This window comes from Amblyraja radiata, chromosome 26, assembly GCF_010909765.2.
Source record: "Amblyraja radiata isolate CabotCenter1 chromosome 26, sAmbRad1.1.pri, whole genome shotgun sequence".
Taxonomy (NCBI): domain Eukaryota; kingdom Metazoa; phylum Chordata; class Chondrichthyes; order Rajiformes; family Rajidae; genus Amblyraja; species Amblyraja radiata.
Window position 1 is genome coordinate 36302526 of NC_045981.1, and position 27410 is coordinate 36329935.

Consider the following 27410-nt stretch of genomic DNA (forward strand, 5'->3'; position numbering starts at 1 on the left):
CCACGCTACCACCCCGCACATATTGCCTTTGCAACGCAGGAGCAGTGGCACGGGGGCGCAGCGGTAATCGCTGCCTCACAGCGCCAGAGACCCAGGTTCCATCCTGACTACGGGTGCTGTCTGTACGGAGTTTGTACCTGGGTGGGTTTTCTCCGGGTGCTGTGGCTTCCTCCCACACTACACTTTTGCAGGTTAATTGAATTTGTCCCGAGTGTGTGTAGTGCTACTGCATACGGGCATCGTTTAGATGGACCGAAGGGCCTGTTTCCGTGCTGTATCTATAAAGCTGCGCTACCACAGAATCCGCTAAATATCCCACCGAAAGGAACGTGTTACGAGCTTGCTGCGGGCCGGATAAAACCTCGTGGCGGGCCGGATGTGGCCCGCAGGCCATAGTTTGGAGACCCCTGCTGTAAACCAATGCTCAGTCTAACTAGCACTGATGTTATTAATTTATTGATGGGGTGTGGGCTTTGCTGACAAGTCCACGTTGCTCATCCTTAAATGCTCTTGCAAAAAGATGCTGCACTATTTCCTTACCTGCAACAGGATGGAGGGAAGATGAGAAAATTGCACATTTTAGCTCTGTTTTCCATGTCTCTGTGATTATTTCTCATGACGTGCTTTGTACTCTCCGCATCAGAGCACTGCCTGGAAACTGAGCTCCAGGTGACAAGTCTCTGATCTGAATTGAAATGGCAACTTGTTTAATCATATTCACAAAGGGTTGCAATCCATTTTCATTTTTAAAAATAGCCGATTATATTTGGAACTTGCTCACCTGTCTATTAACAAGATGCTGACTGAATTGTTGATTTCCTTGGAAAACATCGACTTTCCCATTTGACTAGCTTTGGGCCTAGGTGTTCAGTCTAGACTACGTCTTAATTTATCAGCAATGTATTGATGGGCTTGACCTAAATGAGATTTGTCAGTACCTTTGTTGAATTTCTGTTCCATTTTGCAAGTACAGCAGCTGGCTTTGGCACCTGGCGTGTTTAAGTGTGCAGACTGCTGTTGTATGTTGCTGTGTCTGATTTTAACAATTGCAGAGCCCAATTTAGGAAACGGACTGATTTTTTTCATCCCTTGCATTACCTTGCTTGGTATTTTTGTTTTCAAATCACATTTTCTCTATCCACTTCCCCCATTTTTTTCTTAGTCTTAGGATGGATCATATTGAATGGTGGGACATTCTTGAGGGACTGGGTAGTCTCTGGATGTTGTTGGGTTCCTCCCCTGACCTGCTAAAACTTGCCTGATCTTCGCTTTCCTCCCACACTTCAAAGACGTGCAGGTTTGTAGGTTAATTGGCTTGGTAAATGTCCCTAGTAGGTGTAGGATAGTGTTAATGTGCTGGGATCGCTGGTTGGCGTGGACCCGGTGGGCCGAAAGGGCCTGTTTCCGCACTGTATCTCTAAACTAAACTAAACCTAGTGGGTCAGACAGCATCTCTGAAGGGAACTGGGCAGATGATGTTATGGGTCGGGATCCTTCTCCAGACAGATCGTTCCTTGGATTGCTTCTGTTTTTGTTTCGTCAATCTTAATCTTATGATCACTTTCTCCTTAATATTCTATAGTATTCCGGTGGGCGGCACGACTCACGTCGCAGCGGTCTCTGCAGTCCGTCTGTCTTTTTATTATTTTTTGCCTTGTTTCAATGTAGTTTTTATTTTTTTTGACGGGGTATGTGTGTGTGTGTGGAAGGGGGGGGGGGGTGGGGAAACTTTTAAAATCTTTCCCCTACACGGAGAACCCGACCTTTTCCTTGTCGGGTCTCCGTTGTTCGTTGGGGCTGAGCAACGTGGAGCGGACTCCAGCAGGAACGACCTAGGGCTCCAGTCGCGGAGCTGCGGACTTTATTCACCATCGGAGAGCTGGCCGAGTCCGGAGCGGGAGGAGCGGTGGTGGCGCGCTGCTGTGACCTGACCCCGGAGATTCGGAGGCTCCAACCGCAGGTCTGGTAGACAGTAAACCGGGAGCCTGCAGGTCCCTGCTGGGAGACCGCTTTTCGGGGCTTCCGCAACGGCGACTTCTCCCACCCGAGTTGCGGGGTTGAAGAGTACCTGGAGCGGGGCCATACATCACCGACCCGCGCGGCTTGGAATGGCTGCGGGACTTTGCTAGCGCCCGCCGGGGGCTCCAACACCAAGACCCGGAGTGCGGCCTTGCATCACCCGGCGCGGCGTAAATGGCCGCGGGACAATTACCATCGCCTGCCGGGGGCTTTGACTCTGACATCAGGAGGGGAATGGGGAGTGCAGGGGAGAGATAAGTTTTTGCCTTCCATCACAGTGAGGAGGAGATGCGCTGTGATGGATGTCTGTGTAAATTGTGTTGTGTCTTGGGTCTTTTGATTGTGTGTATAACTGCAGAAACAACATTTCATTTGAACCTCAATGAGGTTCAAATGACAAAAAATTTGTATTGTATTGTATACTGCATCATGGGGCACTTGATCTACCTCTTTCCCTTAGATCAGATTGAGTGATGACGCGATGGCGCGGCCCTGTCCAGTCTCCGTTGTGGCAGCTCCGCGAAAACTGTGCGCATTTCTAACTTTCATGTTCCTTTTGAACTTATTTCTAAGTTCTAACTCCCTAGTACTAACGAAGTATGGCGGGGAAACCCTCTTAAATCTAAACTCTAGCGTAAACGGAGACTTTTTAAACGCTATACTTATCGATCCAGCGTGGCCAGCACAGATCAACAGAGAGCGTCGCGGCAACAACAATGGGAGCGCGGCTACAAGGAAAACCCGGAGAAAACATCGGGGTAAGCGGGGGGGGGGGGGGGGATTCGAAATAGGCTGAGAGCCCAAGCCTTTCGTCCTCCTCTGCCCAGCATTCTTCTGGCCACGTCCAGTCCCTGGAGAATAAGCTGGATGACCTCAGGGCGAGGGTCAGATTCCAGCGGGACATAAGGGACTGCACCATCCTCTGTCTGACCGAGACATGGCTGGCCCCGCTGATTCCGGATCAGGTAATCTGCCCAACCGAGTCCTTCACTGTCCACCGTGCTGACACAACAGAAGCATCTGGGAAATCCAAGGGTGGAGGAGTCTGCTTCATGACCAATAACAACTGGTGCAACCCTGGAAATATCAAGATGCTTTCACGTTCCTGCTCGCCGGACCTGGAGCACCTGACGATCTCATGCCGCCCATTCCACCTTCCCCGGGAATTCGGCTCGGTCATCGTCACAGCCGTCTACATTCCACCGCATGCGGACACCGACGTGGCACTATCGGCCCTACACGATGTGCTATGTCGACATCAAAATAAGTACCGGGATGCGGCTGGAGATATTAATAAATCAAATCTCAAGAAGGTCATGCCGAACTTCTACCAACACATCACGTGTGCCACCAGGGGGGAAAGAACATTGGACCACTGCTATACGCCGTTCTGGAAAGGCTACAAGGTCGTTTCACTCCCTCCCTTAGGAAAATCTGACCATGCTGCCACTTTCCTGCTGCCGGAGTATAAACAGAGGATAGTTCGGGAAGCAGCAGTGATGAGGGATGTAATGCAGTGATCCGACCTGTCAGAGGCCATGCTGCAGGATGCACTGACAGATGTCGACTGGAATATGTTCCAACCAAGTTCCAGTGACGTCAGTGAGTTCGCGGAAGCAGTCACGGACTTCATCGCAACAATAGCCGACAACATCGTCCCCACGGTAAGGGTTAGCACCGTTCCGAATCAAAAACTGGGTAGGCAGGTCCGTTCGTGTTGCCTTGAATGCTCGGACCGCTGCCTACAACTCGGGCCTGGCATCCGGAAATATGGACGTCTACAAGGTAGAGTCCTACCGACTGCAAAGGGTGGCGAAGGACGCAAAAAGGAGGTACAGAGACAAGATGGAGTCGCAGATGGAGCAGCAGGACACCAGATGCCTTTGGCAGGGGCTACGAACAGTAACCAACTACCAGAGCATCCCCCCACCCCACCCCTATACGCAAGTGCCGGCACCTCCCTAGCTCATGACCTGAACTCCTTTTACGTTCGTTTCGAGACGGGCAACATCAGCTCTGCCGACTAACGACAATACCGCCAGCTATCGAAGCTGAAGGGAGGAATGTGCACACATTCTCGTTGTCCGAGCTCTGACACGGGTGAACACGAGGAAAGCTGCAGGCCCAGATGGCATCTCGGGGCGAGTACTTAAGTCTTGTGCTAAGCAGCTAGCTCCGGTGCTCACTACAATATTTAATGTCTCCCTGGCCAAGTCCGTGGTCCCTGCCTGCTTCAAAAGATCCATAATTGTACCTGTACCAAAAAATGCCTCCCCAGCCGTCTGAATGACTACCGTCCGGTGGCCCTTCCCTCGGTAGTCGTGAAATGCTTTGAGAGGGTGGTGAAGAAACACATCTGCGCCTTCCTCCCTCGCAACATGGACCCGTTACAATTCGCATACCGGCCGAACAGATCCACGGACGATGCGGTCTCCCAGGTTTTGCACACCGCTCTCTCTCTTCTTGACAGCCAGAAGGGGGGCTACGTGAGGATGCTGTTCATAGACTTCAGTTCAGCCTTCAACACGATAGTCCCCACCAGAATGGCCGAGAAGCTGCTGGAATTGGGGCTCAACACCCCCCTGTGTGCCTGGATCCTGGACTTTCTCTCCACCAGGCCCCAGGTGGTCAAGATGGGGGGAAATACATCGAAGTCCCTCAACCTGAGCACAGGATCCCCCCAGGGTTGCGTCATCAGCCCCCTACTGTACTCCCTGTACACACATGACTGTGTGGCTAGGTTCAGCTCCAACTCGATAATCAAGTTTGCTGATGACACTGGTGGTGGCGGGCCTGATCTCCGATAACGATGAGAAGGCCTACCGGGAGGAGGTGGCTGATCTGGCACTCAGGTGTCAGGACAACAGCCTCCTCTTGAATATCAAAAACACTAAGGAGCTGATCGTGGACTTTAGGAGGGCACATCATCCGAGGACGTGCACACCATTGAAGATAAATGGGGATCCTGTGGATAGGGTGAGCTGTTTTAAATACCCGGGAGTCCATATGACATGGACATCACACGCCGCAGCACTCGTGAGTCAGGCAAAGCAGCGCCTTTACCAGGCAATTGAGGAAATTCAGAGGGTCTCTGAGGATCCTCCAGAGCTTCTACTCAGCATCTTGTCCGGAATTATCACGATTTAGTTTGGGAACTACTCTGCCCAGGACAAGAAGGCTCTGCAGAGAGTAGTGCGTTCAGCTGAACGCACTATGGGAACTTCACTCCCCCCCCCCCCCCCCCCCGCAGGAACTATACATCAGAAGGTGCAACTCCAGAGCCAACAAGATCATGGGAGACCCCTTCCACCCCAGCAACGGACTGTTCCAGCTGCTACGGTCAGGCAAACGCCTCCGTTGCCATGCTGTGAGAACGGAGAGGATGAGAAGGAATTTCTTCCCAGAGGCCATTAGGACTGTAAACTCCTATCTCACCAGGGATTAACTTTACTGGACCACTCTACTGCTTTTTTTAAATTGCTGTTTTTTTCCTTTTTCTTTGCTCCCACAAATATGTAATATGTGATTCTGTTCCATTCTGTTGTAGTTTGTTTCTTTGTTTTTTTGCACAATCAGCGAGCATTGCCACTTTTCATTTCACTGCATATCTCGTATGTGTATGTGACAAATAAACTTGACTTAACTTTCTTTGGACCAGGAACATGCAGCTCTTTGAATCTATTAAACTTGGTGGCTAATACTAGAGTAATTACATTGGTGGATGAAAATGGGGAGAGAATTGGAAGACAGTAGAGACCTTGGGAGGGTACACGATGTGGATCATTCAAGAGTGCAGAGAGGTGTGACCATGGAGGGATTTAAAATCTGTCAATTTAAAAATCAGTGCTTTGTTGAACTGGGAGTCTGTGCCCAGAAAATCCAAGAACGATGGGCAAATAGTAACTGTTAAAAGTTAGGGCGCAGACAGTCAAATCAATTAAATTCAGATCTTTTTTCTGGTGTTGAGATTTACCAAATCCTAGGACGAGGGATTTTTTAAAATAAAGTGTGATTATGATGGCCCTATGTCCCCTTTAGTTTAAGAGAAACTTAGCAACATGGGTAGTTTAATTTGGAAAAATAAGAGTTCAAGCCTTCTGTTATTTTGCATATTCTATTCTAAAAACTGATGTCTCACCTGTAAAACAATCCAAAATTAAGGTCACATTGTAAGTAGTGAAAATGTTTGTTATAACAGAAAAGACTGCAGCTCTTCTGTAAAGAGGGGTCAGTTTTTCCCACGGATCATTTGTTTCTATTGCATGAGGGAAGTGTGCAGTTAACAGGTTTATGACTTTTGCACTTGAAAGCATTCGATGTTGAAGGGAAATCCCTGTGATATTGAAATCCCTGGTAATTGATTTTAAGTTTAATAATCATTCAGTAGTTAGTCAGAATGAAAGATGTTTTAATCTATTTTGTAGAGGAACAGTTCACTTTTTCTTGAGGTCTCTTTCTCAGGATAAATCAGTGTAACAGTGCCAGCTGGTCTCCTTCCTGCTGCATTCACTGCTTGTTTTTGTATGCAGCACCCACACAGTGCCTGGGTGCTGGAGATTGGAGCTCGGCTGCACTGGAATAGCATACTAAGAGTAAAGCACATTCATTTCATTGTTCAGCACAATTTGGAGCCATTGGTAGTCTGAGTTATAACGGCAATTCTTTTTTCAATTATTTATTAACTGAATTAATAACTCCTCCATCCACTTTTATTTTTAATGTTCTTTTCTAAATTAATTTGGATAATCAGGCATTCAGAGCTGTGCTGATTTATTTTTGTCAGTTGGTGTTCATATCTCATTCTCTAGTAAGACATCCAGTTTAAGGTGTGATTTGTACAGAGATCGCTGATGAGGCCACTCTGGGCTTGAAAGATTCTATCACAAGTGTAGAGAGGCAGTATGATCAGTGGTTATTTATTACAGCCATTCGCCTTTTCCCTTTGTTTCCTCCATTCTAGCATCCTCATATTTGTGGTGTTCCCAACTCATAAACACTCAATTCTCCATCCCTCCACCCCCACCCCATCTCCCAGAATGAGCAAGGAGAATCCCAAACGGAGCCAAAAAGTTGCTTCAGGGTAACGTTGCAGACCCACCTCGTGTACTGCATCATTCCATGGGTTTATTCATTTCTGTTGGTGGTCGACTCACAGCCATGAGGAACTTGCCACACCAGCGAGAGCCACACTTTGTGGGATCATGACAAACAGCATGGGAGTGATGGAGGAACAGCATCTCATATTTTGCTTGGGCAGCTTACAGCCCAGTATGAATATTAATTTCTCTAACTTCAAGTAACCCCGGCATTCCCTCTCTCTCCATCCCTCCTCACCCAAGTCGCACCAGCTTCTCGTTTTCACCCAACAAATGGATAACAATGGCCTGTTTCCTTTATCATTGTTACTTTTTTGCATTCCTTTCATTTCAGGCAACTGAAACTCACTGCTGCCTTTTGCCTGACATTCCTGGGGGTGACTATTCAGTGTTTAAGAAGGAACTGCAGATGCTGGAAAATCGAAGGTAGACAAAAGTGCTGGAGAAACTCAGCGGGTGCAGCAGCATCTATGGAGCGAAGGAAATAGGCAACGTTTCCTTCGCTCCATCGATGCTGCTGCACCAGCTGAGTTTCTCCAGCATTTTTGTCTACCGGTGACTATTCAGTGTTTAAACAACACCAGCTACCTGCCTCTCTGACCACTCATTCCACGCAGGCAGCTGAGCAGCAGATTATGAATGAGATGCTGCAGACCTTGTACTTTACACTGGGGATCAGTGGTTAAGTGCTGTCCATCCCTTGGGTTGGAAACATGTGGCCAGTAAAAGGAGGAGAAGATTGTGGGCAGTAATGTGTTTGAATTTGAGTGGGAAACTTAAACATTAAAAACATGTTAACGTGAGACATTTTGGAAATAAGCAGTGCTGGGGGGGGGGGGGGGGGGGGGGGGATGGGGATGGGATGGAAATTGTTAATGAAGACTTGACTATTCAGTTAATTTTATCAATGTGGTTGCTGGTATTTGTTTTGTTTACAAAACTCTTTAGTCCGGCTCTTGAGAATTTGGTTGCTGCTTGGAGAATACTGTGGGGTAGCATTGGAGCCAATGGGAAATGCATCTGAAGGTCACATATTTCTTGCAGCTGCATGACAAATGCACTGATTAAGGGAAACTAGAAGCACTCCCCACTGAATAACTAACTCGGTGTTGTGGGAGTGGGACTTTGAGATCGTGTTGGCGTTGCTGAAAGAATATTGAAGTATTCAAATTTGGCTTTATTGTTCAAACCCCGACAATAACCAGTGCTGCTTGGTCAAATTTATCATTTCAATTTTAAATTGGAATCCCACTGAGAATTCAAGATATTTCTGAGTGTGTGTGGAGGAGGCTGGGTAGCCATTGTTTGGAGGAATAACTTAAGCAAGACAGAGCTTGATTCAGCGTGTGCAGCTGAAGCGAAGTGTACTTAGAAAATTAAACCAATTGTTACACCCTTAGTCTTTATTGCTTATTTCATTACTTTTTCTACCACAAGCTGAAATAATTAGGAGGTGCCTCCTATCCTTACTATTCCCAATTGCTGATCCAAACCATTCCATTGGGGTTGGACAGACTAGATGCAGGAAGATTGTTCCCGATGTTGGGGAAGTCCAGAACAAGGGGTCACAGTTTAAGGATAAGGGGGAAATCTTTTAGGACCGAGATGAGAAAAACAATTTTCACACAGAGAGTGGTGAATCTCTGGAATTCTCTGCCACAGAAGGTAGTTGAGGCCAGTTCATTGGCTGTATTTAAGAGGGAGTTAGGTGTGGCCCTTGTGGCTAAAGGGATCAGGGGGTATGGAGAGAAGGCAGGTACAGGATACTGAGTTGGATGATCAGCCATGATCATATTGAATGGCAGTGCAGGCTAGAAGGGCCGAATGGCCTACTCCTGCACCTAATTTCTATGTTTCTATGTTCCATTAGTTTTCTGTTTGCATTCGGGAGCTTGTCAGACTGATAGAAAACTTCCAAAGCGTAATGCATATAATTTCATAGATCCTCAAAGCATGCCACCCTGCTGCAGACGGTCACTAGTCTGAGTGGAACGTGTAGTTGTCATACAGGTGCTAGTTTTATAAACTTCCCAACAACCCAAAACAAATTCAATGTTTTGTCTTTAAGAAGGAACTGCAGATGCTGGAAAATCGAAGGTACACAAAAATGCTGGAGAAACTCAGCGGGTGCAGCAGCATCTATGGAGCGAAGGAAATGGGCAACGTTTCGGGCCGAAACCCTTCTTCAGACTCAGTATTCAGATTCAATGTTTTGTCTTGCCTGGTTCTAAATCCATTTAATTCTTTGTGCTGTAAAACTTATGGCATAAAGTCAGAGTGATTCAGTGTGGAAACAGGCCCTTCGGCCCATAGACATATCACACCATTCTCCGTAACAGTGTCTTTAGATACTTTGTGTATATTTATTACTGCATTTGCTTCTTTGAAGATATAATCTTTTCCTGCTCCTGAATGTTTTTTTAATTGTGCTCTACATCATTTCTCTGTGATAATCAGGAAGCGACAGGGGTGACAAACAACAAGGTGGTTATAGTGTTCTTTCTGAATAGACAAGTTAAAGTAGGAGCTAAATTTGTATATTTGGTGAAATCCAACACTGAGCATTTTGTAGATTGCAACCTGCTGAAGAAATATAATTTTCAACAGATTACTGAGAATGCGCTGCAATGCTGAGTAATTTGCTACAATACTGAGAATTGAGCTTGAGATTAAACTGATTGTATCTATACATGGTATATCTCATTTGGGTAGATAGATTGCAGAACAAAGAATTTCACTGTACTTCGATACGTGTAAAAATAAACCTAAACCTGCTCCATTTTGCTGCAATATTTGTATATTAACGTCCTTCTAGACTAGTGATACAGCGTGGAAACAGGCCCTTCGGTCCAGCGATCATCCCGTACACTAGCACTATCCTACACACTAGGGACAATTTACAACTTTATCGAAGCAAATTAACCGACAACCCTGCACGTCTTTTGAGTGTGGGAGGAAACCGGAGCACCCAGAGAAAACCCACACAGTTAAGGGCCTGCCCCACTTGGGCATTATTTACGCGACATCATTTAAACGTCACGATGCACGACGCGCGCGTGCGTCTACCGCTGCGCCACTTGTTTGTTTTTTTTAATCTCTTGAAGGCAAGGAATGAATGCAGAATTTGAACAGATATAACTCTCCCTGTATTACATTTAAGTCATTTAGATTCAACTGAATTTGGATTAAATCAGTATGAACGGAAAGTTGAATGTTTTACAAGTTAGTGGGAGTGTAAACGAAGCCAGCTTGGAGCTGGATGATTCCAGTGGTTACCGATGCTGTAGGCCAGGGCAAGCTCTGTGCTCAAATGCTCACATGATAGTAAATAAACTTGTAAATGTCTCCAGGGTGCTGCTATTACCACTGGCTTAACGTGTTGTGTAGCTCTGCTTCCCAGCACTGTCTCCCTCTCTCCCACCCCTACATGTTGGAAAGAGGTCGTTCGCGTTACAAACTAACTCTTTCACCAGAAACCTTTCTAATTTCACTGAAACAATAAGTACAGAGCTATGCAGGGCTGTCGTGTCATGTCAAAGGCTATCAGCAAACTGCAGCACAGGTCGATAGGGTTATGAAGGCTATGGGATATAGTACATACCTAGTCTTTGTTCACAGAAGACTTGTCCTCGACTGTAACCCCAACCCCTGCCGGCTCCTCTTGAAGGAATCTTCGGTACACTACCTCCATTGCAACTATATGTCTCTTAGGGGAGGGAGATCTTTACACAAGACCCTAACTGAAGTTTCACCAGTGTCAGTACTTCTCTTGCCTTTCATTCCTCTCATAGATTTCTATGGGGAGGGGGGGGGGGGCACGGTGGCACAGTGGCACAGTCTTACAGGGCCAGAGACCTGGGTTCCATCCTAACTATGGACTAGAACAGAGTTTGTGTGTTCTCCCTGTGACCGCGCTGGTTTTCTCCGGGTGCTCCGGTTTCCTCCCACACTCCAAGGACATACAGTTTGTGGAAGGGTCTGAAGAAGGGTCTCGACCCGAAACGTTACCCATTCCTTCTCTCCAGAGATGCTGCCTGTCCCGCTGAGTTACTCCAGCTTTTTGTGTCTATCTTTGGTTTAAACCTGCGGCTGCAGTTCCTTCCTACACAGTTTGTAGATTAATTGGCATCGGTAGAGATTGTAAATTGTACCTAGTGTGTAGGTACAGGGATCGCTGGTCGGGCCTGTTTCTGCGCTGTATCTCTAAACTAAACTAAAGGCCAACATACCAATTGCCTTCCTTGCATGTTAACTTTCAGTAGTCATTGTACAATGACACCTTTCAAACATTTTTTCTTCGATCTGTTCATTTTTGTAAATAATTATCAGTTTTATTTGTGTTTTAGGATGAACTCTCTGATGTCAGCCAGACCTCCAGCTTGGTGCCAACAAAACCCAACACGCCCATGTCTGCTCTGTCGGACGCAGCCATGGGAGATTCCATTTCTCCAAGAAAGGAAGGCCAGGCAATCGAAGGGTTATTTAAAAACTTGAACCAAGCTTGTAAAAAACCAGAGAACAAGAAAAATATTGATGTGCAGGTACAGCAGGACACAAGAGCTCTAGCAGTAGGTAAGTGTTTCAAATTAAATCGATCTTGCTGATCTTCAAAGCCATCCTTAATGTTCCTCCACCACTTTTAAACAGTCACAAGCCAGGGATTCCAGGAATCAGTGGCAACATTGCACATTTTTTATGCCGAACAAGCTTAGAGATGAGAGCAAGACTGCTGTCTCAAAGGGAGACCAGGAGCTGCTAAATGCTTAGATGGCTGGCCTGTGGCTCACCTGACCCTGCTGTTCAACCCGAGCATTTATCACGTGGGCTGTACAGAATCCTCAGGGCAGGGGAAAGGCAGTGTAAAGGTTTCACTCAGTAAATCTATATTCCATCTGATGAACTGTTAGTACAAAATATCTTGTAAGCATGTATTCATTAATGTTGTTCAAGGTATGACTGAAAACGAAGACAAATCAGATGTTCAAGCTATCATTGACTCAACGCCTGAATTAGATATGGATCGAGATTTTATTGGGTACAAAGGAACCAGGTAAGTGTGTATTTTACAGAATATCGTAGAACAGATTAAGCTTTAATCTCCCAGTTTTCCTTGGCAACAATGAAATGAAATTGTAAAATGAAATGTTGATTCGAGGAAATTCAAATCGGGGGAAAACTGGAAGTGCTTGGATCAGGTAACATTTGTGGGGAGAGAAACATAATTAATATCTCGGATTGATATTATATCATCAGAGAAGGATTATGGAAAGGTAGTCATGAAGAGAGGGAAACGCGTCCCTTTTGGGAGCACAGCATAATTTCATGAGTACTCCTGGAAGTTAGTGATGCAGCGTGGAAACAGGCCCCACTAAACCCACAACATGTCCCAGCTACACTTGTCTCACCTGCCCTCGTTTGGCCAATATCCCTCCAGATACCTGTCTAACTGTTTCTTAAATGTTGGAATAGCCCCAGCCTCAACGGCCTCCTCTGGCAATAAGTAAATCAAAATAGAATTTGTGTTCAAAACCTTATGAGTGCTGAGAATGAGGGTTTGCACAGAAGCACAGTTAATCTTTAGAGGTGATTAACCTCAAATTGATATTTGATTGATGTAGGAATAATTTGAATAACTTGTCTGAAGAAGGGCCTCTATGTGAAACTTCACAAATTTATTTTCTCCAGAGATACTGCCTGACTCGCTGAGTTACTCCAGCATTTTGTATCTGACTGAGGAATAGTTTGAGTTTGGAATCACCCATGTTCCATGAAGATAATTTAAAATAAAATGTATCTGTTGTTAGCACTCATTAAAGAAAAATATTAGATAAAGATAAGGATTGTTAAGGGTTTGGACATGCTAGAGGCAGGAAACACGTTCCCGATGTTGGGGGTGTCCAGAACCAGGGACCACAGTTTAAGAATAAGGAGTAAGCTATTTAGAACGGAGATGAGGAAACCCTTTTTCTCACAGAGAGTTGTGAGTCTGGGGAATTCTCTACCTCAGGTTCTCTGTGGAGAATTCTCTGTGGAGGCAGGTTCTCTGGATGCTTTCAAGAGAGAGATAGATAGGGCTCTTAAAGATAGCAGAGTCAGGGGATATGGGGAGAAGGCAGGAACGGGGTACTGATTGGGGATGATCAGCCATGATCACATTGAATGGCGGTGTTGGCTTGAAGGGCCGAATGGCCTACTCCTGCAACTATTGTCTATTGTCTATAAGCCCATTACTCAAAGGCATCTTTTAGACCTAGCCATAACCGGAAACTTTGATGAATTCTTGCTTTTTGTTTAATAGCACACCTACCCAGGGAATAGAGAACAAGGCATTCGACCGGAACACAGAATCTATTTTTGACGAACTGTCCCAATCGGCTTCTGAGTTGATTGGTGATGTGGATGAGGGGGCAAATTTGCTGGGTAAGTGAAGATCAAATTATGTGATGCAGCATTGTTTAATGTCCATGAGCAGCTTACAGCCACTGAAAATGGCTGTTATAAGGTCATAAGTGATAGGAGCAGAATTAGGCCATTCGGCCCATCAATTCTACTCCATCATTCAATCATGGCCGATCTATCTCTCCCTCCTAACCCCATTCTCCTGCCTTCTCCCCCTAACCCCTGACACCCAGACTAATCAAGAATCTAGCTATCTCTGCCTTAAATATATCCACTGACTTGGCCTCCACAGCCTACTGTGGCAATGAGTTCTACATTCACCACCCTCATCTCCATCCTAAAGGAACGTCCTTTAATTCTGTGGCTATGACCTACAATCCTAGGCTCTCCCACTAGTGGAAGCATCTACTCTATCCAAGCCTTTCAGTATACTGTATGTTTCAATGAGGTCCCTCCCTCATTCCTCTAAACTCCAGCGAGTAGATGCTGTCAAACGTTCCCCGAGCTGCCCGCTGATCCTGTCGATGGTAAAAGCTGAGGTCACCACACTCTGACTGTCAACCTGAATATCACACGCCAAAGGTTCCTCCTTCAGTAATTGATGATCAACACACACATGCTCCAGGCGCTCATTGTTTCTATCTTCTAACGTTGCTTTCTTAACAATGTGGTGACCGGTTAGGAGGAACATACAGAGTCTGCCAGGGCTATGGATGACCTGACCTGGGCAGATCCTATTATATGCAAATTCGCCCCTTGCATTTTTCAAGCTAGCAACAATAATAAAGAGCGTTGTGGTCTTTATTATTGTCTAGACACAGTATATATTTAATAATTTCAAGTATGGGTATTGTTTGAATGCTTATTTAGTGAAATGAGGGAATTATAGCAAGGTTATGTAGAGCAATTTAATATGAATAACCACAGAAGACAGCTGTTTCTGACGCAGAGAAGCAAGGTGATGGGGTTCTCAGGAATGGACCCCTTGCATAACCCAGGGCTGCCGGTGTAATGTAACCACTGGATAGACTCGGCTTGTACTCACTACAATTTAGAAGATTGAGGGGGGATCTTATAGAAACTTACAAAATTCTTAAGGGGTTGGACAGGCTAGATGCAGGAAGATTGTTCCCGATGTTGGGGAAGTCCAGAACAAGGGGTCACAGTTTAAGGATAAGGGGGAAATCTTTTAGGACCGAGATGAGAAAAACATTTTTCACACAGAGAGTGGTGAATCAGTGGAATTCTCTACCACAGAAGGTAGTTGAGGCCAGTTCATTGGCTATATTTAAGAGGGGGTTAGATGTGGCCCTTGTGGCTAAAGGGATCAGGGGGTATGGAGAGAAGGCAGGTACATGATACTGAGTTGGATGATCAGCCATGATCATATTGAATGGCAGTGCAGGCTAGAAGGGCCGAATGGCCTACTCCTGCACCTATTTTCTATGTTTCTATGGTGTTGTTTCTGATTTTTGTGTCTGGGCTAATCACAGTTTTTTTAAAGAATTAAGTAGGCAAACCCTCCCCCCTCCCAAAAAATTTTAATTTCAAATTATCCCATGTTCAAATGTTGTAAGAACCATTCTACTTCTTGTTTTAATAACTTTTTAAAATATTTTTTTAAAGCGTTTAATATTTAGAATTTGATAGGATTTTATTTCTCAAGTAATACTCTTTTGTGGTTCAAAGACTGACCGGAGAAGGATTCCCTTATGCACAGTATTTCTCGAACAGACCCTTTAGCTCGGTACATGTACATAAACTGAACTGTACTGTTTAATGGGAAACGGCGCTAAAATTCAAAACTTGTTTTGATTTGTCTTAATCTTTGGCCATTAAAACCTGTTCCATCCTTTCTTTCTGATGAAATGCATGCCCATATCTAGCATTGGGATTGGCCATTATGACAGAAAGAAATGAGTTTGCTCACCTAAACCCAGTACAACTCATCTAGATACCAGTATTGGAAGTGATTGTGACTTGGATTCACCAGGCACTGGGTGTTACTGTATGAACAAGCTGCAGGGCACAAGGACCTGAAGATTTAACTCGACCAGTTTGACAACTCAGTAACACAAAAAGAGATTGCAGGTTGCCATTTCTGATGTGCTTCAGATTAATCTAGCTAGGTTCTCCCTTTTGCCCACTCTTTCCTTGTTTGTCCCTCCTATACCCTACACCACCTCCCCGTTCCCTCCCCCATATGGATTTCATTGTGGCCTGTATAAGAAGGAACTGCAGATGCTGGTTTAAACTGAAGATAGACACAAAGAGCTGGTGTAACTCAGCGGGACAGGCAGCATCTCTGGAGAGAAGGAACGGGTGGCGTTTCAGGTCGATACGGTCTGAAGAAGACGTTTCAAGTCTGAAGAAGGGTCTTGACCCAAAAAGTCACCCATTCCTTCCCTCCAGAGATGCTGCCTGTCCCGCTGAGTTACTCCAGCGCATTGTGTCGAGCTTCATTGTGGTCTGTGCACATTGTTGGGTCCTTGACTTTCCTTCTGTTCAGTTATGGAGATTTAAAGGCCAAGTTTGATATCATTTAGTCTTTCCCAGTTCTGCCTCCTCTTTCTTCTCCCCATCATTTCTCAATATCCTCTTTCCGTGGGCAAGTGTTTAAGATCAAAGGTCATGCCTCACAGTTGGCCAATAAATCACGAGTGTGATTGTAAAGCTCCGAGTGTTGGGATGGATTTATAATAATAAATCAGATGTTTATCTGTAAATGTGGTGCATCTTGGTTGCCGGCCAGTTCCTCATTCCTTCATCATTAACTTGTGTATCTGTGTACTTTTTCCCTTCACCCAGAGTAGCATTGAATCTGCTTTAAATATGGCATGTCCCCAAACAGCTATTCTGTAATCCAGAATTCCATCAACCCTACTAACAAGCTTTTCCTCGCTGGTTGTCTCTATATTAATCTCTCTGCCTTTGTGTGCATGTAGGGAGGTAAGTAGGGTGTGTATCATACAATATGGAAACGGGCCCTTTAATCCAATACGTCCATGCCAACCATGTTAGTCCTCTTTGCCTCAATTGGTCCATATCCCTCTAAATCTCACCTCTCCATGTACCAACCAAGTGCCTTTTACTGCTGTTATTGTACCTGCCTCAACGACCTCCTCAGACAGCAACCATCCAATCGCCAATTAGAGAGCGTTCCTCCGCTGCTGTCTACCTCATTGGAGACCCTTGGACTATCTTTAATCAGACTTTTCTGGACATTACATTATACATTAGACAATAGACAATAGGTGCAGGAGTAGGCCATTCGGCCCTTCGAGCCAGCACCGCCATTCAATGTGATCATGGCTGATCATCCCCAATCAGTACCCCGCTCCTGCCTTCTCCCCATATCCCCTGACTCCGCTATTTTTAAGAGCCCTATCTAGCTCTCTCTTGAAAGCATCCAGAGAACCTGCCTCCATCGCCCTCTGAGGCAGAGAATTCCACAGACTCACAACTCTCTGTGAGAAAAAGTGTTTCCTCGTCTCCGTTCTAAATGGCTTACTCCTTATTCTTAAACTGTGGCCCCTGGTTCTAGACTCCCCCAACATCAGGAACATGTTTCCTGCCTCTAGCATGTCCAAACCCTTAACAATCTTATATGTTTCAATGAGATCCCTTCTCATCCTTCTAAACTCCAGAGTGTACAAGCCCAGCTGCTCCATTCTCTCAGCATACGACAGTCCCGCCATCCCGGGAATTAACCTTGTAAACCTACGCTGCACTCCCTCAATAGCAAGAATGTCCTTCCTCAAATTAGGGGACCAAAACTCCACACAATACTCCAGGTGTGGTATCTCACATTATATTTTATCCCCTTATCCTGTATCCATACACTGTGGGTGGCCTGATTGTAATCATGTATAGTCTTGCTGCTGTCTGGAAAGCACGCAATAAAAATGCTTTCACTGTTCTTCGGTGCACGTGACAATAAACTAAACTAAGCCCACCACCCTCTGAGTGAAAACATTGCCCTTCAGGTTCCTATTAAATTTTACCCTTCACCTTAAACCTATGTCCTCTGGTTATTGTTTCCGCTACACTGCAATCACCCTGTCAATTCCCCCTCATCATTTTATACATCTCTATAAGATCACCCCTTGGTCTCGGCGTGTGTGTGACTGAAGAATTCTATGGCTGAGGTGCACCCAGACACAGAATGGTTTTGTATGTTGTTGTGCTTGCTTATAAAGTTAATTTCTGTTCTATCATTTGCACGTTTCTTGTTGCATTGTTTGTGCAAGCAAACCTGATGTATGTAATGTTGCTTTCAAATGTTTCTGTGCACTGGCTGTGGCAATGGACCCAATATCAATGTGCTTCTGCCTTCCCTCTTGCCTGTTGTGCAGGTGATGTGGGAGTGCACGGCTTTCAATGCACCGTCTGCTGATCATGATAGAAATAGCTCTCATTCTCAAGCTAATTAGCCTTTTTCTTCTCATGCTTCCTTTCTCTGGGGCTGCTGACCCAGGGGAGTTTTCTGGTGTGTATATTTTCATGTACTGTACACTGATATTTTCTGTCTGTTTAACCTGTTCTGTTTTAGTCCATCTCTCTCTGTCACTGACACTTGTTTCATTCGTTACAACATTGACAATATTTCTGTGTGGAGCCATACAAGAACGTGCTTTGGAATATTAAAGATTGCAGCTTCCAAATACAGGAAAACAATGACATCCTGGCACCCATGTGACTTTGGGCTGCCAGAACTCTGGGCTATTGGAGGTTACTCATATTACCCCAACACCCTTGTCTAAAGAAGGGTCCCGAGCTGAAATCTCACCTGTCCACTCGCCACAGATTCTGTGTTCGTCCAACATTTGTTTTTTCTTGCTCTGCAGTTTCTTGTGTCTCCACACTTTATTTCTTTTAAACGAGCTGAAACGCACAGCTCCTCTGGTCCCCAAGCCCAGCCCTAAGCTTCCCTGAACTCCAGCACTTCCAACCCACGTTCCAGCCACACAGCCTACCTTGTACAACTTGTGGGCTGAAAAGTGTCCTTCCACTGCTAACACTTTTCCCGTGTCCATTTTCAGTCTCCAAAACTGAATCAGAAACTTTCCACCTGCTTGTTGAAATAGTGATTGTAAAAGAGTCTCGTTGTAGGAATTCTGTGTCTACTCTCCTTTTACACTGAGTGTCTCACAATTAGAACTGGAGGAAGTCAAATACCCCATCATTACTATTTTAGAATTTGCCTTGAAATGTTGTCATCTTTTGCTGAGAGATGAGTCCTTCTGATGTTGCTTGGAGGTCTCTTCCACTTCCATCACCCTGATTGCGCTCTGTCCTCAGTCATCATTATAATCATAATAGTAATTTATGAGCCAAATATTGTTTTGAAACATACGAGGAATTTGATTTGCCATTCAGTCATACCAATAGAGAGCAACAAGTAAATGTTTAACATGAACATCCACCACAGTGACTCCCCCACATTCCTCACTGTGATAGAAGGCAAACAAAGTTCCATCTTCTTCCTTTCCTAGTGCAACCAATATAGTCTCATGTGATAACACTTCTAACATCACACCGTTCTTTGCAGCTGTCATTGTTTTCTTAATCAATCTTTGTTCCTTTTTTGTCCTCATTTTAAATAGCCCCCTGTAACCTACGGTGGGAGTGGGGACGTCGGTGTCATCAGTTCTAGGAGCCGAATTAGGCCATTCAGCCCATCAAGTCTACTCCACCATTCAATCATGGCTGATCTATCTTTCCCTCTCAACCCCATCCTCCTGCCTTCTCCCCATAACCCCTGGCACCCATACTAATCAAGAATCTGTCAATCTCCACCTTAACAATATCCATTAGATAGACACAAAATGCTGGAGTAACTCAGTGGGACAGGCAGCATCTCTGGAGAGAAGGAATGGGTGACGTTTCGGGTCGAGACCCTTCTTCAGACTGGTCAATATCCATTGACTTGGCCTCTACAGTTGTCTGTGTCAATGATTCACAGTTCCAGAAGATTGCCTTAAACCTATGTCCTCTGGTCCTCGATTCCCCTACTCTGGGCAAGAGACTCTGTGCATCTACCCGATCTATTCCTCTCATGATTTTATACACCTCTAAGATCACCCCTCATCCTCCTGCGCTCCAAGGAATAGAGACCCAGCTTGCTCAGCCTCTCCCTATAGTTCACACCCTCTATTCCTGGCAACGCCCTCGTAACTCTTCTCTGTACCCTCTCCAGGTTTTGTACAGAGGTGCCAGCCTCATTGAACAGACAAGTGCATTATGCTGAAGCACTGTTATGCATCTTCATTTCACAAAACAACTGAAACTATATTGATTGAAAATAATAAACCCTATCAATTTGTCCAGTGTTCTAGGAATAAGGAAGAGAGGAATTGTTTATAACTAGCCTTTCCTTTCTGTCTATGCACGCTGGCTTAGTGCTCTGTAGCTGACATAGTTTAATTCAACAAAGTAGAGATAGTAAGTGGAAGAACTCTGGAAAGGTGCAGCAGAACCACTGCACATCATCGAGGAAGTGGGTGATGTTTGTGGCATGGCTCTGTCAATGGCCATATTACACCAGTTGTTTATCTCTGCTGTGTTTTTTTTGTTGTTTCCTTTTATTGGCATTTTAGACTTTAGAGATAAAGTGCGGAAACAGGCCCTTCAGCCCACCCAGTCTGCGCCGACCATTGATCGCCCCATACACTAGCACTATCCTACACACTAGGGACAATATACAGAAGCCAATTAACCTACAAAACATTTTCTCCTCCCTGAACCATAAATTAATTACAGTGAAAAGTTGTTTTTTGTTTGGTTATGAAGAAACATTGCTTACTTTTGTCTGTAATTGTGCTGCTTATCTTCAGGATTTGAGATAAAGGTAATCTTTCCTAAAGAGTACCTTCATTTGAGAATCTTTCCTAAAAATATTGACAGATAATGTTGTTCTTGAACAAATGACTGTAACTGCCTCGGAAGTTGCAATTCAATCTGGGTGAAATTGGATTAGACGCACTGACCATGTGATTGTGAGCCAGGCCACATTTGTGCTTCATAACTTGCTTGTGTGTCCCTCTCATGCTGCATCTTACATCAATGTTTCCTTTCTTACTGCTTCACTCGGAATGCATGGGCTCTCAGATCATAATATCTTTGGTAAGACTTCATCTGCACTTGCTCGTTATTACGTATAGCTGTTGGTGCCCACATGACAAGTGACAAGTGGGACCATGTGCTGCTGCCTGTTGTTTCTTCCTGCCATGTTGGAAAGTGACTCAAGTACTTGCACATTGTTCCTCATTAAAAAGAGGAGGCTGGTTTCCATCCAAGTCCTAAATAGATGTGATCTTGGATTTAAATACAAAGAAATCCAGTTTGTTACCCAGTTAAGTAATATTTCCACAGAGCCGACTGCATAAAGTTGGGACGGGTAGGGGTGAGGATCAAGGAGGGTGTTGTTGGTGATCACATAATTGTCATTGCTCTATCTTCTGTTTTTCCACATACACCTCCTTTGTAATACGACAATTCTCCTATTTCAGAATCGTACAGCATCAAAACAGGCCCTTCAGCCCACAGACTATGTACTGACCACCATACATCCCGCCCCCCCCCCCCCCGCACTCCTTCAGCTTCCTAGTCACCCCAAGCTGCTGTCAATTTCCCCCAGATTCCACCATTCATCTATAAATTAACAGCTGAACCCTTTGGTGATTTGAGACTGGTTTGATACTCTGTTCCCAAAGCTGATGGTTTCTCTTTTACATTGAGGTAATGAAGCCACAAGACTACTTGTACTTCCATTGTTGCTTCCTTATCCAGTCCTTGTTCCATGTGCTGCTGACTATCACATCCGTCACATATTTTGCTACCGTCTTGTTTGCTGATCTATGATGGGAAGCCATCTGTATCAGTAGCTTTTGAATGTGGTACGGTCGAATCTTGGTGTCAGTAGCATTTTTGTTTGCTTTTCACAAACAGCCAGCCATTAATATATATAATAGACTCATCATGAACTCATATTAATGGAATGATTTCAGAATGGGAGATGATACCCTCCAGGTTTCCTCTGTGGTAGTGATTTCCCATTGGAAATGGATTGAGCTGAAACTCATCGTGCAACCGAAGGCTGATAACTTCTTGCATTTAATTTATTGGCAGGCATGGGTCGCGAGGTTGAGAATCTTATTCAAGAAAACACACAACTGCTGGAGACCAAGTAAGTCTCAATTGATCGCTACTGTTTGCGTTCCAGGTAAACTTGTGTAGTGCATCTTACTGTACGTCTGAATGTTTATATTTGAAGAGGGGAGGTTTCAAGCAAGTAAGTTTTTGTATATTTATATTCTTAAGGTAACTTTGGGAAACTTTGTGAGAGTTCACTTGGTCAAAGAGCTATACTTCAGACATTTGTCCATTTCGCTAGCCATTTTACTTTTACATTCGCTCATCCACTCATTAAATGTAGTCATTTTTCTGCACACATTTTTAATAAAATCCTCCCACGCATTTTTTCGCCTCCTGCTGGCCAGCAACCATAACGGCTGCTGACGCCCGGCTCTCCTCCAAAATTTCGCTAGCGACCGACATTTTTCCCATTTCGCTAACGATTTTAACCCCCCCCCCCCCCCCCAGCCTGGCTCTGTCATGCTGGCTGAAGCCAAAGATCGCCTGCTCCCCCCCGCTGCTTTTCGCTGTCCTCGCTGGCTTGCACTGTCCGAAAATCCCGCGCGTCAACGACCTGTCGGCCCGCAGGCGCATTGAGGGCGTACGCAGCGTCTTGACGTCGTACGCAGCGTCTTGACGGCGTAGGCCTAGCGCGTGGCGTTGCGCGATGATGTCAGGCCGCCTCCTCCCCTTGCAACCGCACGTTGCGGGAACAGACCCAACGGGTCTGCACTTGGTCTAGTGTCTTTTAAAAATCATAATTGTATCCACTTCTACAATGATGGCAGCTCATTCCATATACGGACTACTCTCTGAGAGAAAAATGCCCCTTAGGACCCACAAATCTCTCATTTCTAAGCCTGCGCCCTCGAGTTTTCTACCCGGGGAAAAAGACAGTGTTCATCTTAGTGGTGCCGCTCATGAGGGTGTACAACTTGGTAAGGACACCCCTCTGCCTCTTATGATCCAAATAATGTCCTTGGAGTGAAGAGATTGTTGAAGGCAGAATCATTGTTAAAGCAAGTCGTGACCCATCGCAATAGAATAATTTCTACTGTGTGTCTGTAGAAATTAGGAGGAGTTGTTCATGACATTCCAAATTCCTTCATCTTATGAGGAAGTAGAGGCAATATTGAGTGTAATTGTGTAAGTTAATTTCACCTGCTCTGGTAAGAGATTATTGTAAATGAAGCTTCCATTAATCTGTGCAGGGCCTTTGTTATATAAAGCACATAGTGATGAAGGGAATTCTGGATTGAGCCAGAAGTTTCATGAATTGCCCACATGGCATTGAGGCCTGTGGAGATCTGTGACACCAACATGCAATGCTTGGTCAGCTCACTGCCCTGCTTCTGGCAGTGTCATAGTACTTTCTGTGAAGTGTTGGAAGGAATCAGGATTGAAAGAGATGGTGTTGGTGAATGTGAGACAGTTTGGGAATATTCTCCCTCTGATTCCCTTTGGTGACTTATCGTGAGTGCATTAGGATTTTCCAAGTGAAGAATTGTGACATCTCTCCATATGTGAGATGACTTTGAGATTATTTACCCAGGGGATCATGGAGTGTTACAGAGTTTTCTTGCTTTTGACCTTGTAATACAAAGGGTCAATGCTTCCGTTCCACTTTCTTCATCCTAATTCCGTTATAGTTTGGAATATTCTCTGACTGTTGTCCGATTCTCCCTCCTGTTTAGAAATGCCCTGAACGTGGTGAAGAATGACCTGATAGCGCAGATTGATGAACTGACGTGTGTGAAGGACGTGCTGCAGGGGGAATTGGAGTCGGTCAGACAAGCCAAGCTGAAACTGGAGGAGAAGAACAAGGACTTGGAGGAAGAGCTGAGGAAGTGAGAATGTCTGACTGTCTCTTCCACACACACAGTGCACAGATCACATTGATGTCATTCTTAGGCAGTTGAAAGTGCAGATATACTCTTAGTGGCTGTCAGATTACAAATCATTATTGCAGGACCACACAAACTACTCACTTTTCCACTCATTTTAACAACCACATAAATGTCCTTGACCATTTGTTTTTAAGCTGTCCAATGTGCAGAGCTGGTATACCCGTGCCTTCCTGATTCATTTGCTTAAGATTGCAATATGTTGTTTCAGAGTACGCGTGGAGGCAGAAGAAGCAAAGAGCAGAGCGAAGGAGGATTCTGACGAGGTATAATGGTTTTTCTGTCCTTACCATTCCCCATTTTTAGATTTCCAATTTCTCAGCAAGCTAACTTTCAGCCTTCAGGCAGGTTTCATTCACAGCGCATGGCATTGTATTGATCAACGGATATTGATTATGCACTTTAATCTGTAGTGTTTAGGTAGTTTAGTTTATTGTCATGCGTACCAAGGTGCAATGAAAAGCTTTTTTGTTGCATGCTGTCCAGTCATTGGAAAGACTACACACGTTTATAACCGAGCTGTCCACAGTGTACATATGACTGCTGTTGGAGTAGAGGTTTAAAAGAGTGGAATGATTTGTAACGAATGATTGCCGATCCACTTCTGGGACCACCAGCGCGCAGAGAGTCGCCCGGCTTGGGCGCCATCTTGCCGATGAGTACATTATGTGATGGCCAGCACTTTGTGCTGATAAAATACTCGTTTGCCACGTCTAATGAGTTCTTTCCTACATTAAAAAACAGAGTGATGTTCCCACTGCTCAGAGAAAGCGCTTCACTCGCGTGGAGATGGCCAGAGTCCTCATGGAACGGAACCAGTACAAGGAACGGCTGATGGAGCTGCAGGAAGCTGTACGGTGGACAGAGATGATTCGGTAAGGGTCCAGCCCTTTACCAGGGGGGGGGGGGGGGGGTTAGAGTGGACTGTGGTCACGGCAACATTCAACCTCCAGCCTGGGCAAGGAGACTCACTGGTTGAAACCTGGTTGAAAATGGATTTGCCCGTCTCAGTGACCAGTTGCAAATAGTTGAGACCTAGCGATCGCTCCACGGCTTGGGGGGGGGGGGCGAGGTAATTCAGCATTGTACATGTATGGTAAAACGGAACTACTCACAGATTTCATAGCACACAGCACACCAGAGTAAACATCAATTCCCTTGTGTACTCACTGAGCATGCCAGGTTGAGATATAGGTTGAGAGGAATATAGATAAGGGATAGTTTCAAAAAGCAATGTGTGTTCTGAATCTGAGAGCATCTTAGTTTTAGTTTAGTTTAGAGATTCAGCGCGGAAACAGGCCCTTCGGACCACCGAGTCGGCGCCGACTAGCGATCCCCGCACATTAACACTATACTACACAGGAGGGACAAATCACACACACACCAAGACCTGTATGACTTTGGAGCGTGGGAGGAAATCAATGATCTCGGAGAAAACCCACACGGTTACGGGGAGAACGTATAAACACCGTACGGACAGCACCCGTAATCAGGATCGAACCCGGGTCTCCGGCGCTGTAAGGCAGCAACTCTACTGTTGTGCCACCCTTATGCACTAACACAAGAAGCATCTGAATTAGGACATGTGTCTCCCAACTTGGAGAATTTGTAAGAAAGAGCTTGTTTTGAAAGCAAATTCAGACCACACGTGATTTGCTTTTTTTCCCCATCAACAAAATGTCACTTTAAATGTTTAAATTGTTGAGTAGAATTTGAATGCTGAATATTTGTGTATCCTCTGTTCTTAGTGCCTCAAGAGAGAATCCATCTATGCAGGAAAAGAAGAAATCTACCATCTGGCAGTTGTAAGTCAATCTCTTGAATTCTGCAGGAGCTGGCTGCTTCTTTGAAGTTAATTGTCGGACCTGACTCGAAAAGGAAAAGATATGATGTTGAGGGTTTACATCTAAGATCGGGTCGATTGCTATTTAGTTATCTCTTGGAATGAGCGTATCGCTGGCAGGCCAGCATTTATTGCCCACACTTGGGAGGCTGTGTTAAACTGCCGTGAAGTATGGCTGGCAGTAATATTGTTGGGAGTTCCAGGGATTATCCACTATGTCGATGAAGGATCAGTGATGCATTTCCAAGTGGGGATGTGTGTGATTTGGAAATGCTGGTGCATTAGGAGAGGCCTGAATGAGTGACTGCAAATCACACAGACGATGGCCACTTGTGTGGAGCCACAATGGCGTTTGTCTGTGCCACCTGTGCACTCTGTTCAATTGTAGCACAAGGTGGCCTTACATTGTTGTGGAATGGTCCGTCACAGTGAGGACTTCATCATCTGCAAACTTTTATTTTGTTAAATCTTGTGGTTAAGAGGCTGTCCCACTGCGGCGACCTAATTGGCGAGTTTAGAAGAGTTTAGGAGAGTTTGAAAAAGTGTCATGTTGAAGACCTCATTTGACTATGTTGAAGACTAGCTTCGACTAGCTTCGGGGAAAATTGGACACCGAATAGTGGAGAGTGAAGACGACCTCCTTCGATCTCCTTCGACTTCCCTTCGACTATGATGAAGACTATCTACGACTACCTTTGACTACCCTCGATTACCTACGAATAACATGCCGACCTCCTTCGACTAAACCTACGAGTAAAAAAAGTATTGATTTTTTTCCATGGCGACCTTTTTTTACTCGCGGGCATTTTTCAACATACACCGCGACCTAGCTGAGGCCTCGAGTACGCGGGGACTACTCTCGAGCATGAAGGAGAGTTACAAAGACCTCCTAGGACCTCGTGTCGACCATGCTGCGAGTATGAATCGAGGGCAAACTCGTCTGAACTCGCGGATTAGGTCGCCGCAGTGCGACAGCCTCTTTATGTGCAGATTCACAAGATCAGAATACCGCTCTGTTAGCCTGGTAGAGATACTGGTTGGGAGGAATGTAGATAAGTTTACTGGGTCTTCCTAGTCGATTCTCCCTAAATCTCTAATCATTGTGTAATGAGACATTCACCATGTGTAGGGTAGATCATTGTACAGAATCTATATAATACATGGTAGACAAAATTGCTGGAGAAACTTGGTGGGTACGGCAGCATCTATGGAGCGAAGGAAATAGGCAACGTTTTGGGCCGAAACCCTTCTTCAGACTGATGCAGGGTGGGGGTGGGGGGGGGGGGGGTGGGGGGAGGGGGGGGGGGGGGGCAGGAAGGCCTAGTACATGGCTTGGTACTCAATGAAATGGTGAGAATTTCCTTTTTGCCTTTCCACTGTGATTTAAAGTGTATCAAGCATGTTTACAATCAGACAGTACATCACAGTTTGTAGAAGTAAGGAACTGCAGATGCTGGTTTGTACCACAGGTAGATGATACAAAGTGCGAAGTAACTCAGCAGGCCTGGCAGCATCTCTGGAGTACAGGGATGGGTGACGTTCTGAAGAAGGGTTATGTTATTCCAGCACTTTGTGTCTGTCTTTAGTACATCACCTATGTTGGGCAAGAACATGAGCCTTTGTGTAGCTGCTCATGCCTTTCTGCAGAAGTGATCCATTTTCCAGATGAAGAGGAATACCTTGGGTAACTGCTGCAGCTTTATAGATCAGTACAGCATGAAACTTGACAACATTTCCCTGTATGAATCTCACTACCAGATAATGTTGTCTCGTGCAGCCTCCATCCCCACAGTTCAATTGCAAGGTTACCAACGTGGATCTGTGGCGAACCTTTACAATCCCTGGTCATTTTCTTTTCCAGTCACACGAGAAGTGTCATCATTTTACCAAGTAACTTCTTGCAAGTTTGTCTTACGTGCACCTTCTGTATGATGGTCAATAACCAACCAAGCCAGGACAATTGATTTAATTTATTCTCAGCAAGAATAAACTAGGGTCAAACAATGCTTCACT

General features: G+C 45.1%; 1 protein-coding gene across 11 annotated transcripts in view; it reads left to right on the forward strand.

Annotated features, from left to right (window-relative positions):
* Positions 1-27410, forward strand: part of spag9 (sperm associated antigen 9) — a 132588-nt gene that overhangs the window by 68050 nt on the left and 37128 nt on the right. For 6 of the 11 annotated variants that reach the window (XM_033044699.1, XM_033044704.1, XM_033044701.1 and 3 more), the window contains 9 exons: positions 11462-11687; positions 12066-12165; positions 13414-13535; positions 20625-20639; positions 21645-21702; positions 23345-23497; positions 23766-23820; positions 24299-24429; positions 25303-25359. In XM_033044699.1, coding sequence (XP_032900590.1) covers positions 11462-11687; positions 12066-12165; positions 13414-13535; positions 20625-20639; positions 21645-21702; positions 23345-23497; positions 23766-23820; positions 24299-24429; positions 25303-25359 — 917 coding nt within the window. The remainder of the gene's footprint in view (positions 1-11461; positions 11688-12065; positions 12166-13413; positions 13536-20624; positions 20640-21644; positions 21703-23344; positions 23498-23765; positions 23821-24298; positions 24430-25302; positions 25360-27410) is intronic. The other 5 variants (XM_033044705.1, XM_033044700.1, XM_033044703.1 and 2 more) reach the window with 1 other exon arrangement.